We start from the raw sequence: 14350 nt of genomic DNA, 5'->3' as shown, positions 1-14350 counted from the left end.
AAATGGATCGACTTCCCCTGCGGGACCCACAGAATCAGGGACAGAGAATTTGAATTTCAACGCAAAAAGGCAAAATCCCTTCATCTGTTTTTCAGACAGCCCCTTAAAATATACGGCGGGATCTAACCCAAATAAATTCAAAATAACAAAAACTGAAAATAAAAGAACCCTAAAATACCAGCCGAAATACGTAAACCCCAAAAACATCACTAAAAGCCCCAATTTTTAAATTTACTTTGAAACTTCTTTTGTATATGTTTCAAGATTCGACCTTGGTTAGAAACTAGAAAGAGAAGGGCTTTGCTTGCCAAGTGAAGAAGAAGACCGAGGAGAGAGAAGAAACTGAAAGGTTGGTTCCTTTTTGTTTGTTTGTTATTTTTATAGCAATTTTAGTTCTCGAGCTAAAACTGGGCTACTCTTTTCATGTATTTGTTTTCCTTTTTTAATTGTTTTTTTCACTCCAGATCAAGAAGGTTTGATTTTGTTTCAAGTTCATTGGAAAATGTAGGAAACTAACGGCAAACTCATAACTTTAAACTTTGATTTCTTCTTAGTTTGCATTCAACTAGTTAGTAGATTTTCCGAGGAATGAGTGTGATTTTCTGGTTTGTTGTATTTTTCTCATGTTCCCAAGTATTTTCCTCGAGTTTTCTGGGATTTCCCCCCCTTATGAATGTTTTAGTTAAATGGCTGTTCTGTTCTGTGTTTTATAGGTAAATGATGGGTAGAAATCTTGGCCCAATATTGCGGCGAGAATTGGCTAATCTTGATAAAGATGCTGATAGTCGAAAATCAGCAATGAAAGCACTGAAATCATATGTGAGACTTGGATTCGAAGGCGATACCAGTCTTCCTTGCTCAAGTTTCGGAGACCAAAGAAACCGGGTTCGTGTCCGGTGAATACACCATTTCGCTCTACGAAGTTCTTGCTCGTGTTCATGGTGTGAAGATTGTTCCTCAGATGGATGGTATAATGTCCACCATTATCAAGACATTGGCTTCGAGTGCAGGCTCTTTTCCTCTGCAACAAGCCTGTTCGAAAGTCGTACCTGCGATTGCGAGATATGGGATTGATCCCACCACTCCGGAAGATAAGAGGAAGCATATCATCCACTCGCTTTGTAAGCCTCTTTCGGAATCTCTTTTGGGTTCCCAAGAGAGTTTGAGTTCCGGCGCCGCCCTTTGCTTGAAGGCGCTTGTAGAGTCCGATAACTGGCGTTTTGCTTCGGATGAGATGGTCAACATGTCTGTCAAAATGTAGCTGGTGCCTTGGAGGAGAAGTCTATTCAGACCAATGCACACATGGGGCTAGTTATGGCTTTAGCTAAGCGTAATGCATTGATTGTCGAAGCATATGCTAGATTGTTGATAAAATCCGGGTTGAGAATATCGAATGTTGGGCTTGCTGAAGGTAATTCGCAGAAACGTTTTCGGCGATACAGATGATAAATTTCTTGATGAAGTGGTTGGATCCGAGGAGCATATACTCTGAGGTGGAGTTGATTATTGAAGAGATGGAGAAGTGTCAATCTGATCAGATGGCTTATGTTAAAGGGGCTGCTTATGAAGCTTCTCAAACTGCAAAGAAAATAGCACAAGAGGAAGGGTCGAAATTTGAGAACAGTTGTGGTTCGGTTACCGGATTGAATTTTGTTAGGAGAGACCACAACCGTAGGAGAAACATAGGCGCAACTAGTGATGAATCTGCAGCAACCGCTTCACCCGAATCACAGACACTTGATTCCTTTATGAAATACGATTCATTTCTTGAGTCTCCGATTTCAATGACTCAAGTTTCTTGCAACTTGGAACAGGATCAAAGGAGTGTGAATCGGAGGCTTTGGAGATATGAAAATGGAGGTGTAGATGTATCGCTTAAAGATGGTTTGTTCTCTGCGGTTGCTCAAGGAGGTTCCGTTTGCGATTCACCTACCGACCTTCGTTGCAATCATGGAACCGAGTTCACCGAGGAATTTTCAGGATTCTTGAATGGAAGTCCTGAAAATGTGTTACCAAGAAGTTCCACTCCCAGTCCTCAGGTAAAATCTCTACTTGTTTATTTAGCTTTTGCCCTTTTATTTTTTTGTTTAGAAACTGCATTTGCATTGCCACTTTTTGTGCTTCAGATGTCTCGTTCTCGGATTAACGTAGACAACTTCTTTACGACTCCGAGGAGGCTCATCCGTTCTCTTCAAGACCCTAACGATTTGAACTCAGATTACCCCGGGAAACGATACAGTCGGATGACAGACCACAATAGTTATCAGCGTGCCCGTTCTTATACTGATGGTGAATCTGTATCATCAACAGATGACAGCCCTGCCGAGCTTGATGTCGAAGGGGCTAATGGTGCCAATCCCGTGAACAAGAAAGGAACTCTCGAGTTCCAAAACGAGAGAATACGAAAGAAGACGGCTTATAAAATGTTTTTTGGCCTCTTTTTTATTATAATTGTAGCCCTCACTTCTTTGTGGACTGAAGTTGAGGATGAAAGCTTCTATATTGTTCCAACTTAGATTCACTCTAGGAACGGTGCTCGGAAGAACGTTGAAAAACTGGTCTTTTCGATGACCCTTTCCGGTAGCAGTTTGTCCTTATGGCCAAGTCTGGTTAGTTAAAGTTCATTGTCCTCAACAATGGCTGCTGTTGTCACGCTCAGCGAACAAAGGAAAACAAGATAAATTATATCTAGAGTTCTAGGAGCACTGTTCAACTAGGGATGGGCATTATGTTGGATTCAAGTTTAGGATAAAAGATGTTTGATTTAACTCGACAAAAAAATATAATTTTACTTTAAATATTTAAGAATAATTGTAATAAGAACCTTTATATATTATTTTTGGGTTTGGTTGGCTTTGAGTTTTATTTCAAAAAATGTGGGCCGGGTTTGAGTCAGATGGTGTATTGTTTTTGGGTATTTTTGGGTTGGGTTTGAATCGGGTGGAGGATGTATAAATTTCAACTCAATCTGAAAGATGACATTTGAAATAAAGAAAAAAAGATTCCTCCCAAGATCCAACCAATTCATACATCAAGATGCCTCCTATTGACGTAGATAGCCTACTTTAGTTTAGAATTCGATTAGAAGAACCCCAAAAACAGGCTCTCAATCGTCTTCATGGATGTACTCTTAACTACGAGCTGAGGATTAATAATCACAGAACCAGTACTCAGTGGCTCATCATCCTGAATATTGGTATTTTCAGAACCTTCCTCTACCAATTCCTCTAAAATTTCAAACACCTACAAAATATTTAAAGGTAAAAACAGAAATATCAATTACCAATGCTCAAATCACCTAGTAAAAAAGCATAGTGCAAACCTTGTTATTTGTTTTAGCTTAGCCAACAATGAGCTTATGCAGGTAAAAGCCAGTCCAACTTTCCTCTTGCTGCGACTTACCTGCTAGAACTCGAATCTTCTCTGCAGACCGAAAAGTTCACCCGACTATAGAGGCAGCATCAATGGTGACGATGGGATTGTCAAAATGACTAAAATTCCAAAAGAACAGTAGATAAAAAAGTTAAAGTAGATGAGGCATTAGCAATTTAGGGGATGCATATTTTCTAGTTTCTAATGGATAACTATAGGAACATAGTGAATTACACATTGCTCGCTTATTTCTCACACGATAAGTTTATTACACCCCATAAACTATAGATTGTGAACAACAGTACCAAGTCTCAAATACTAGTCTTTCACTTCCCTATGCTAGAAATGTTAACAAAAACCCACACCGTCATCAAATGCAAACAAGACTAATTGCTATTCTCTCTCACTAAGAAACACAAAAGGAAAACAGATGAGAAATGAAAGAAAAAACAAAAAGTAAAACTTCATGCTATTCAGCAGTCACATTCAGTTTCACCATGTTGCTAATTGCTATTTTGCCTACAAGGAAATGCCGAAAGGCATCTCTCAATTCTTCCTCCTCAGGAATAAGCTATAGATCAGTTGAAGCCAATCAGAGACTCAACATGTCTGATTAGAAGCAGCTAGCTTGTCAATAACCAACCAAAAGTACAACACTACTTCCAAATCGATGAAGTCAATTAGCACACACTTGCAACAGAAACCGATTTGGGGCAACCTTCAATAGCTGTAACTGATCCATTCTCTTCCATAGGTTTCACATCTCCATTAGCCTTTAACACCTCAGTTGATACAACGGTTGGCTCTTTTAACAAGGCTTCCCCTACAGGTTTTTCCAAAGTGTTATTTTCTATTGTCACATTTTCCTTGTCAATCACAACAGAATCATTAGGTTCCCCCCTCAAAATCTGTTTAGTAAGAATAAAAGCAGTTAATATTTTAAACAGTTTATGCATATATATAAGATTCCATATGAAAAAATAGCATGAAAGTATGTTAAATAAGCGGGGAAGAAAACAAAATCCAGGAACAAGATTTAATCTGGAGTCGGACATACTTTTTTTTGGAACTGCTGATGCTTAGCCTTTTTCTCTTGGATTGTCTTTTGACGAGCCTCATAAAATTCAAAATCATCAAGAATGCACGTCTTACTGGAATGATCCTTAAAGATTTTGAGAATTTGAACCCCCTGCTCAAAATAAACCTACAGCAGCACCAACCATTTTGTAATGAGAACGATGAATATAACAAAAGGCAGAACAACACATCAAACACACGGAGGGAGAATACCTCCTGGGTGTCCCTACTATTAGTGACAGGCTTGCTCTCGTTGTTCTCAAGTGTTATGTGCCTCAGTGCCATGTTTGGCACATCCTTAATGATGTGCCACTTCACAGGGAAGCAACCAGTCCACTTGTCTTGTTGCCAATATTCTACAGTCTTGTTAAAATCAACTTGGCCAACCATCTCTGCTAATCCAACAAATTGTCCACTGGTATTAACCTGAAAAGGGGTTCAGGTAAGTAAAAAACAGGCAAACCATATACTCAGTAAGCCAGAAGTCCTAGCTGGCAAATGGTAACATTTATTACACTCACTGAGAACAATAGAAAAACAGGGCAGGCATCAGACTTCTCCTTGGCCTCGCGGAATGCTGCATCAAGTTTCTTGTTGCCGTTAGATGTACTGGCCCACACATTGTATTTGACGCTTTTGTGGACATCATCCTCACTGTATGATTTAATGACAAAAAACTTTGCATTTGAATAACTCTCAGGAAAATCTTCCTTATTATACTGCTCCATATCTGGCACAAGAGAAACACTGTTCTCCTTATTGCTCTCAGTCAGTGGAATGTTTAGGTCTTCAACAGCTAGTTTTGTACCATCCTTGGTCTTGCACCCTTTTACTCTAGGTCCTTTGTTCAGCTCATTTAAACCATCCATATTCTCTTTTCCATAACCATGATCCTTATATTTGTTGTTGTTACCAACATTATAGCACCCTTGTCCTCTCTTCCAGGTATAGTAGCCATATGATCCAAAACCAGAACCCCTTCTAATGGTATCTCCGTAGTGGCAGTCGGCCATGTTGTTAGGGTACACGTGGTTCAGGTATCCAAATGCTTGGGCTGCACCTGATGACGGTCGTTCATTGTGGAAATTCTGCATTCAGATCATTAGAACAATTAGGTCAATCAACAACGGTACACACAAATCTTACATCTATCTGCATAACTTAGTATGTCTATAATTCTATTTACGCTAGCTTTGAACCCGTGTTAGTGCGTGTATGGCAGTATGGGTTAGAATCCAGATATCTATAAAGGATCAATCTATGGTACGAGGAAAGGATGAAGATTCCCATTCCTACAAGATGAAAGGTTTTCTTTTAATTATGAAGAGAATAAACTATTTACCGTATATTTCGATTTCCCATTAGAAGATATTGACATATCTAACCAAGGAGTAGGCTGGACCCCATCATAGCTAAATGTTGAATCCCGATGCCCTACTCTATTATAGGAAGCATTGGGATTTAGAGAGGAGCCCTTGGAAGTTGATTTTAGTGACTCTGATCCATTATTGCCACTCAAAACCCCACCACTTGCTATAGCGCTCAAATTTCCTGTATTTGTTTTATTGGATAAGGAAGCTTGATCAGATACACCTGAAGTTGATATGTCCCTTTGAGAAGATTTGGTGCGACTAGTTTGCAGAGGTGCTTGGTAATAAGCACTTGGATAATAGTATTCCTGCAATGCATGTAGATGACCATCAAGTCCCATAGGAGGAAGAGGTGAACTGGGCATGGAGTACGCCCCGTGTGGCACATAACCATAAGTTTGCGGGTACATGTAAGAGCCATTATCGCTTTCGAAATCCTGTCGATAACATTAAGCTTGTTAAATAATTAAATCATCCCAAAAAATTGCAACGAATACAGATACTCAAAGTGAATTAATAGGCTAACAATAAATGAACATCTCATAGTCTAAATACTACCTTCTTGACAGGCTCGGTAACTTTCTTGGTCTTGGGTTGCGAATTCATAGACAAACTCTCTAGTGAATCTGCAACTTCTGAAAGTGTAGAAGTGAAGGATTAAAACGAAACCGGAAAATCGAAAATTGTGTTCTACAAATGTTTAACTATATCCAAGGCATAGCACTTAAAGCAACTAACAAAACTACAACTTCAAGCTATTAAAACCATATAACCCATAAATCAAATTCATCTATATATACAAATAGAAAACAAGCAAAGATCCAAAGCCAACACAATCAAATACGTAAGCTCAAAAAGCCACCATCCAAACCTATAAAATATGGGGGGAAATAATGGAAAAAGAAGACTGAAAATAAGCAGAAAGATTTTTAAAAAAGGAACCTTTCAATAAACTCTACTAAAACCCACACCTAAAAATAGCATAAATTTTCAACAGAAGATCCAAATAAAAATACATTCAGAACAAGAAATTCAAAATCTTCCATAAAAAAATCAAAGACCCACTAAACATTATTCCCAAAAAAAAAACAAATATTACTAAGCTAATCTAACTAAAAATAAATCACAAAGGACAACAAAGGAAATATCAACAAATCTACAAAAAAAGAAAACAAAGAAACACCCAGATATGTGAAGTTAGCGAGGATACTTTCAACTGTGGCCATGGTCACGGGGCAGCGGTGTAGATTTAGTGAGAGAAAGTAAGACCCGAGCAAATGGAGGAGGAGAAAGAAAAACCCTAGAAAGGAAAGTAGATATAAATGGCGTGGGCCTTGAAGAAAAGAGTAGCCGCCAAAAACCCAAGAGGCCTCGCAGAGGGTAAGGGTGTTCAATTTGTTAATCCGATCATAGAATTAATTTTTTTAATCGAATTAATTGATTTTTAACCGTTAATTGAATCAATTTTTAAAAAAAATATTATTTGAATCGAATAAAATTTAATTTTTGGTTATTAAAGCTCGTCTTTTTATCAAAAGGTATAGTTAAAAAGAGGGAATTGACTACATAGATACTTTCTCGCCCGTGGCAAAAATTGTTAATGTTCGGTTGGTTCTGGCTCTTGCCACCAAACTTGTCTGGACTCTCCATCAGACGGATGTGCATCTATACGGATCTACTTGGGATTTTACAGTGAGAATGGGAATTTAGTTTGTAGATTGCATAAATCACTTCATTGGTTGAAGCAAACGTAACGACAGTGGAATAAGAAGTTAACAGAGACTTTGATTATTGCTGGATATAAACAAAGTATGATTATTCCCTGTTTACAAAAAGACAAGGGAGTAAATTTGTGGTGATGCTCATTTATGTAGAAGATTAGTTAATTACTGGGGGAGCTAAACCATGTTTAACACCGCTTGAGCAGAACACAAGACTTACTTAAATGTTATAAGGGTGTATCCAAGGAGGTTGAAGATAGGTTCATGGATGACAAAACTGCGTATCAAAGATTAATAGGTAGATTGATCAGATATCACATTTGCTGTTCATCACCTTAGACAGTTCATGCAACAATCAAAACTATCCCATTTTGAGGTTGCACTTTGAAATATGTGAAACATGATCATGGTCGGAAAATTTTGTTGCAATCTCCTGGAAATTGTCAAGTTTTAGTTTTTTGTTACTCTAACTGGTCTGCTTGTCCCATAACTAGATGATCAATTACTAGTTTTTGCATCCAGTTAGGAGGTTCTTTGATTTTTTTAAAAGTCGAAGACATAAAACACGATGGCTTGTTCATCGGCGGAGGCTGAGCATAGAAGTATGACCATAACAACAACAGAGGTAGCTTGGTTAATTGGGTTGCTGGATGAGATTGGAGTTAAAAAATGAGAATCAACAAAGATTGTTCGTGACAGTAAAGCCGCGTTGCAAATCATTGCTAACCCATTTTTTCATGAACGCGTGAAGCATATTGAGGTTGATTATCACTGCATGCGAGAGAAGATACAAAAGAGGCTGGTGCAAGCAGAGTACATTTCAACCTGCATACATTTTGACCAAGCACTTGGAGTATCAAAGGTTGATAACTCGATAGACCAAAGGTTGATAACTCGTGCATACACACCTTTTAATATAATCTCTTATGTTATTATAGCAGCAAAAATGAAACATTAATTCTTATGTTATTATATAAGAAAAAAAGAAAGTGAACAACTATGGTACGTTGATTCGAACCATGTTTATAATTTAAGGATAAAATTTTAAATTTCTTATTTTTATTATTTCATCATTCAAGAATTTCATCCCACATTTGTACTGATTTTTGATACCTCCGTCGCTTGTGTCTGTCACCTTTTTCAACCGACCCACTCTTTCATTCCATACGTATTCGCCATCTCCTTCGTCGACGGTCGTAAATTTATGTACGGATTGTAAAATTTTGACAAATTGATAAAAAAATCACCGTATAAATAAAATATTACATGTCAGTCATCGTTTCGTAAATATTACTTGATCTAACACTTGAGAGAAGGAGGCGCATTCGGTGAAACACATTTTGACACCCGATAAAATCGCCAATACCCCTGGAAGGCACGTCCTTAGGGACGTGCCTTACCGGGGTTTCTGAAAACCCTGGAAGGTGCATCCCATGGGGCACACCTTCCCCCTCCCCTAACTCACATAAATCACACATAAATATCTCTCATTCCTATCTATTTTCAATCTAGTAAGGTAAAATTATTTTTATAATTTATTATTTTATTCATTAAAATTTTTATTATTTAAGTAATTAATTATTCTATTATTATTTTATTTTAACATTTATTTTTTATTTGATTATTTAATTGTAAACTTATTTAGTTAATATTTATTAATTACAGTTAAAAAATGGAAGACGTGTTGTTGCGATTGGATGCTGATCATATTTTGAGTCATTTTATCGATATGGTAAGAATACAAAACTATATTCTCTTTAAGTTTATGAATATTATGAAATCGATTATATATTATATAAATTATTAGAATTTATTTATTTGAATTTATTTAAATAATTTTGAAATAGTAGTTCAAATTTTAAGGGTTAGAATTTATTTGTTGAGGAAATGATCGTATATTATAAGTTTTTATTCACAACAAGAAGATGAAAATACCGAGGCTTATCTGGCCATATTTGTCTATGTCTGGATTCATTTACTTAGCAAAAATTGAAGGAGGTTGTAAATTTGAATCCGCCCTGATTTCTACACTAATTGAGAGATAGAGGCCAAAGCCACACGTTCTGTCTACCATGTGGGGAGTGTACCATTACGCTAGAGGATGTTTCAATGCAACTAGGGCTCTCGATCGAAGAACTACCATTTATGGTGTAGTAGATGATGATTGGGGGGGTTTATACAGTGAGTATCTTGGAAGTTGTCCTCCCACTTTCAACAGTGGCCAAATAACATTAGAGTGGCTAAAAAGTGAATTTAAAGAGTTGCGCGAAAATTGTTCGGAGGAGAGACAAAAGCATTTCCCCGAACATATATACTACAACTCATTGGAGGTATATTGATGCTTGACAAATCTCAGAACCAAGCCCATTGTATTTGGTTGAGGCACCCGTTCGGTTTTGAAGTAATCGACACATTGAGTTGGGGGTCTGCAGTATTAGCATTTTTGTTTAGAGAAATGTGTCGGGCTATTAATTATAAGAAGAATGCTATTAGTGGTTGTTCATTCTTCTCCAATCGTGGGCATGGTACCATATGTCTTTTTTGTGCCTGGTCGTGAATGAGCCATATGTCTTTCCATTATTTTCAAGGTATCAATAGTAAATTTATTTTTAAATAATGTTTTCGATTAATAGGAAAAATCATCGTGATATCCCACAAGAATTACAAGATATTCGATTACTCATTAACCACAAAACTGGTGTAGAGGTACATTTTTTAATTTTAATTGTATTTATATAATTTGAATTTCATTTTAATTTTGAAAACAAATCTATATTTTTGTTTTAGTTTAAATGGTTGCCATATTTGGATCAAAAATTGAGGGTTTTCATCCCACCTAACTTTAGTGGGATATTGGATGTATGGGTGGAGATTGTGCAATTTATTTGTTATGTTATTGTTGAGTGTCATCCGACTGATCGTGTGTTTCATCAATTTGGGTTTACACAATTTATTCCAGAAGCACCAAGGAACCTTGATAATATGCATAACATCGATAGACGATGCAAGAATGAGGTAAATTGGTTGGTGAAACATAGAGACTGGTTGGCGATGTGGGAGAACCGAAATCAACGTTTGCCTCATCGATAATATATAACAAAAATGGTTTGATGATTTTAGATGGCTATATTGAATTGTTCAACGCAAACGAGAAACTATACTTTCAGCAGAAACACGAGGGGTAATTCATCGTTGTCGACAAAAACATCTGATGTCAGAACATCATCGTCCCCCCGCTACTAGACGAAGAACATGTGGTTCTAGGTCATCCTCAACTATGCCACCAGAACCATCACACTAGCAACCAATGATGTTGATTTTCATCCATTGTCCTCTAATTCACATGGGGACACCACCGTTTTAGACGCCACCACAACTGGTTCAGATGCCACATCTGCAAGTCCAGATATCATATCGTTAGTTCAGATGCCACTATCGTTTGGTTACGCACAGAGCCTGTAGGATTTTATGACACCCACTGACGGATATTTTTTGACTATGCTTACGAATCCATCATTTAGTTCTACGTGAATTATGTTGCGGGTGGTCCTCTACTACAAACACCTCAATCGTAGTATGCGTCATAGACATCAATGTCCGATTTTTCACAATTTTCGTAGTTCTCAGTGAGTGGTGGGATCGTCAGTCATACACTCCAGAGTTCTTATTCTATAGAGGTCATATATCATCATTCAACCCTTATCGAGACAATGTTGTTGGGAGTGATGATGATAATGATGATGATGATGATGATGATGAGGACGATGATGACAACGATGAAGAGGATGACAATGACAGGGATGATGAGGAGCATCATATAATAAAAAACCCTCCTAGAAGTAGATGACCACTACTCTGTGGAACACATTCCAAGAGACATTGATGAATCTGACTCTTTTAGAGCAATTTTTTTATTTATTGTGTGTTTACAATGATGTATTTGCCTCTTATTTTATTTTTATTATGTATTTATATAAAGTATGATTTTTCCTCTTAATTGGTTTTTGCCTCTTATTTTGTTTCGTTATTATGTATTTATATAAAGTAAGTTTTTGTATGATGTTTAATGTCTTTTTGCGAACAAGGACAAACAAGACACAATAATTTGGGTAGGCTTGTTTTACAGGACAACTTCCTAAGGCCTATATATATGTGTGTGCGAGGTAAAAGCTAATTTTAATCTATTCAGGCAAAAGCTTTAGTTATTTAGCTAGGATTACTACTATTCAGACAAATATTTTTTATTGCAAATATTTAAGCATGCTTTTCAACAAAAAAATTTCACTTGCGGAGTTGAATCTTAAAATAGAAAGAAAGTTAAACTCGGGAGGAAAAGAAGAATCTTTTTACTATATTATAGATTGTCAGTATCATTTAAGAGGTTTATTCTTAGTGATAATGTCGACCTTTGTGGTATGACTGAAACATACTACTCTCATTCTGTATCTCATGTGGATTTGTTTGTAGAGTTTGAGGATGTTGATGATGACGCTTCGAGTTCGACTACCAACTAAACTAAGCATAATGAGTCCGGGAACATAGAGATAGATGATGAACACCAGAATCATAGTTCAAATGCAATTGGTCATCTTAATATCATTAAGAAAAGTATGTTTTAGGTGTATGTGTATGCTTTTATTTACTATTTTAGGTGTACATGTATGCTTTTATTTATTGTTTAAGGTTTGTGAAATATGTGTGCTATTTCTGGTTCGTTGGTTTGGTATGCTTTATGTCATGTTTAATAGTTTGTTGTTTAATGTAATGTTTATGGTTTGTTGTTTTTATAGTTCACATCTATAACAAATCTCATATTGAATTTAATTAGTCCTACTAAGAACAAAATCCAGTACAATGTTGCTTTCACGATTCCAGAAACAATAAAAGCAACCTGTAAACGTATGATCATATGAGCAATATGTTTGTGGAACCTTTTCGATGTACAAAACCGATAAAATTTTGGCAATAGTTGAGATAGTCATGCTTATGTAGTGGAAAAACTCTTTTTGCTCCATCTTTATATGCATTGGGTTTAGTCTGTACAACACTTGATATCCTTCTTGTAGCCTCTCTTTTATGTGAAGCAATCGTATGCCTAAAGTGTAAGTTGCTTCGATGACACCCATGGTAGAGGCTTGCTTAAAGTTATGAAAACCAATTTCAACATTGACACAATATTTAGAAAAACACTGAACTATGCATTCCCTAAACAATACATCTAGATTTATGAAAACATTAGCCTTTCGTACGAGCAACAATTTAGAATGATCCAAAGGTTTTAAGGCACACCGATGAAGTCAAAAATTTACAAATATGAATATGCAATTTAATGCCAAGCAAAAGTCCCAACAAGTTAAACGAAGGTGGAGAAAGTCCTCATTAAAATTAAAAGCATTGCAACGTAAAATCTCAGATAATATATCATTTGGGAGATAATATAATGAATATTTAGCTACCATTGAAAATGATGGAAAAGTCTATGAAAATGATAGATAACATAATCAGAAAGATACACAGAAGGCAAAGTACTGAGGACTACTTGCTTCATCTCTCATATATATAGTGTCTGACGTTGGATAATATAAAATCTAAAGAAAAAGAAAGATTCGTTTCAGGGAAGTGTTTTCCCCATTTTCAGAGAATCTCTGCCATGTCATAGTGTTCCATTCCATCCAAAATTAAAGACACGTTCCAGGGGAAGCGTTTTCCATTATTATTAAGAGAATCTCTTCCATGTCAAAGTATTATATCCCATCCGAAATGAAAGGCACATTCCAGGGAAAGTGTTTTCCATTATTATTCAGAGAATCTCTGCCTTGTCATAGTGTTCCATCCCTTCTGAAATGAAATGCACGTTCCAGGGGAAATGTTTTTCATTATTATTTAGTGAATTTCTGCCATGTCATAGTGTTCCATCCCATCCAAAATGAAAGGCGAGTTACAGGGAATTATTTTCCATTATTATTCAGAGAATCTTTGCCATGTCATAATGTCCCATCCCATCCGAAATGAAAGGCATATATTCTATTATTATTCCGAGAATCTCTATCATTTCATATAATTGACATGAATTGTTCTTTGACCTTCAATCTCTTAAACTCTTCAATCATAAAACTCTGTATCTTTGAATCTCAAATTCTCAAATGTGTAAACTTTCAAACTTTGAAACTCTCAAACTCTCAAACTAAGAAAATGGCTCATATATCAGCTGTTATTTACTATGATGGAGAAATTGGGAAAGATGAATACGAGGTTATTTTCTGATCAGATCATTATATCATTCTGTCCTTCAGGAGAAACATCACTCTTCATGATTTAATCACAAAAATCTTAAGGAAGGCTCGTGTTGGAAACAGTAGAAGACTGGCTACACTGCATTACATATTTCTGACTGAAATTTTTTCGTTAATATATATATCTTTCTATCCCTCAAACGACGATGATGTTACTATGATGGTTGATGCTTCTAGTCAAAATTCTAACTCTACTACAAAAATGTATGCCATTTTTGTTGACGTGCATCCAGTTTGGGGTATGCCCTTATCTTCTCACTATAGCTTGCATAAGCCAGTTGATCAAGTTGACAGTCCAACTCAAACAATTTGTAATTATTTCACGTCATTAATGGCTAACCCACCTTCTGTTAGCATACCATCAAGTTCCAGGGGAAGGCATTCATCTATCACTTTTTGACCTCAATAAAGAGATATCTTCCAATTCCAGGGGAGACATTCATCTACTAGCACCTTTGACCTCGATATGGCAATGCCTTCCACACAACACTCAATTCATAACCCATATGGTGACATC

General features: G+C 36.5%; 1 protein-coding gene, 1 long non-coding RNA gene and 1 pseudogene across 2 annotated transcripts; 1 reads left to right on the top strand and 2 right to left on the bottom strand.

Moving 5' to 3' along the window:
* The first annotated feature begins 717 nt into the window (after positions 1-717).
* LOC120201236 lies at positions 718-2364 on the top strand (annotated as a pseudogene).
* Positions 2365-2394: 30 nt separating this feature from the next.
* On the bottom strand, positions 2395-13722 carry LOC120201235. The gene is made up of 3 exons (XR_005523634.1): positions 13710-13722; positions 12394-12400; positions 2395-2523 (listed from the first exon to the last, which is right to left on the bottom strand). It is a non-coding gene; the product is annotated as an uncharacterized LOC120201235 (long non-coding RNA).
* LOC120201234 (YTH domain-containing protein ECT3-like) lies at positions 3621-7191 on the bottom strand. The gene is made up of 7 exons (XM_039201891.1): positions 7030-7191; positions 6378-6454; positions 5792-6256; positions 4971-5537; positions 4663-4875; positions 4430-4576; positions 3621-4280 (listed from the first exon to the last, which is right to left on the bottom strand). The coding sequence occupies exons 1-7, from the start codon at positions 7043-7045 to the stop codon at positions 4053-4055; spliced, it is 1713 nt and encodes a 570-aa protein (XP_039057822.1). The 5' UTR covers positions 7046-7191; the 3' UTR covers positions 3621-4052.
* Positions 13723-14350: the final 628 nt, after the last annotated feature.

This window comes from Hibiscus syriacus, unplaced genomic scaffold, assembly GCF_006381635.1.
Source record: "Hibiscus syriacus cultivar Baekdansim isolate YM2019G1 unplaced genomic scaffold, ASM638163v2 tig00007058_pilon, whole genome shotgun sequence".
Taxonomy (NCBI): Eukaryota; Viridiplantae; Streptophyta; class Magnoliopsida; order Malvales; family Malvaceae; genus Hibiscus; species Hibiscus syriacus.
This window is presented reverse-complemented; position numbering and strand designations above follow the sequence as displayed.

What these genes read in the sequence shown, in the direction of transcription:
- LOC120201234 (XM_039201891.1), bottom strand. An exon ending in CTGTTTTTCTATTGTTCTCA is followed by an intron (nt 4,876 to 4,970) that starts GTGAGTGTAATA and finishes ACCCCTTTTCAG; the next exon opens with GTTAATACCAGTGGACAATT. An exon ending in ATCAGCAGTTCCAAAAAAAA is followed by an intron (nt 4,281 to 4,429) that starts GTATGTCCGACT and finishes CTTACTAAACAG; the next exon opens with ATTTTGAGGGGGGAACCTAA.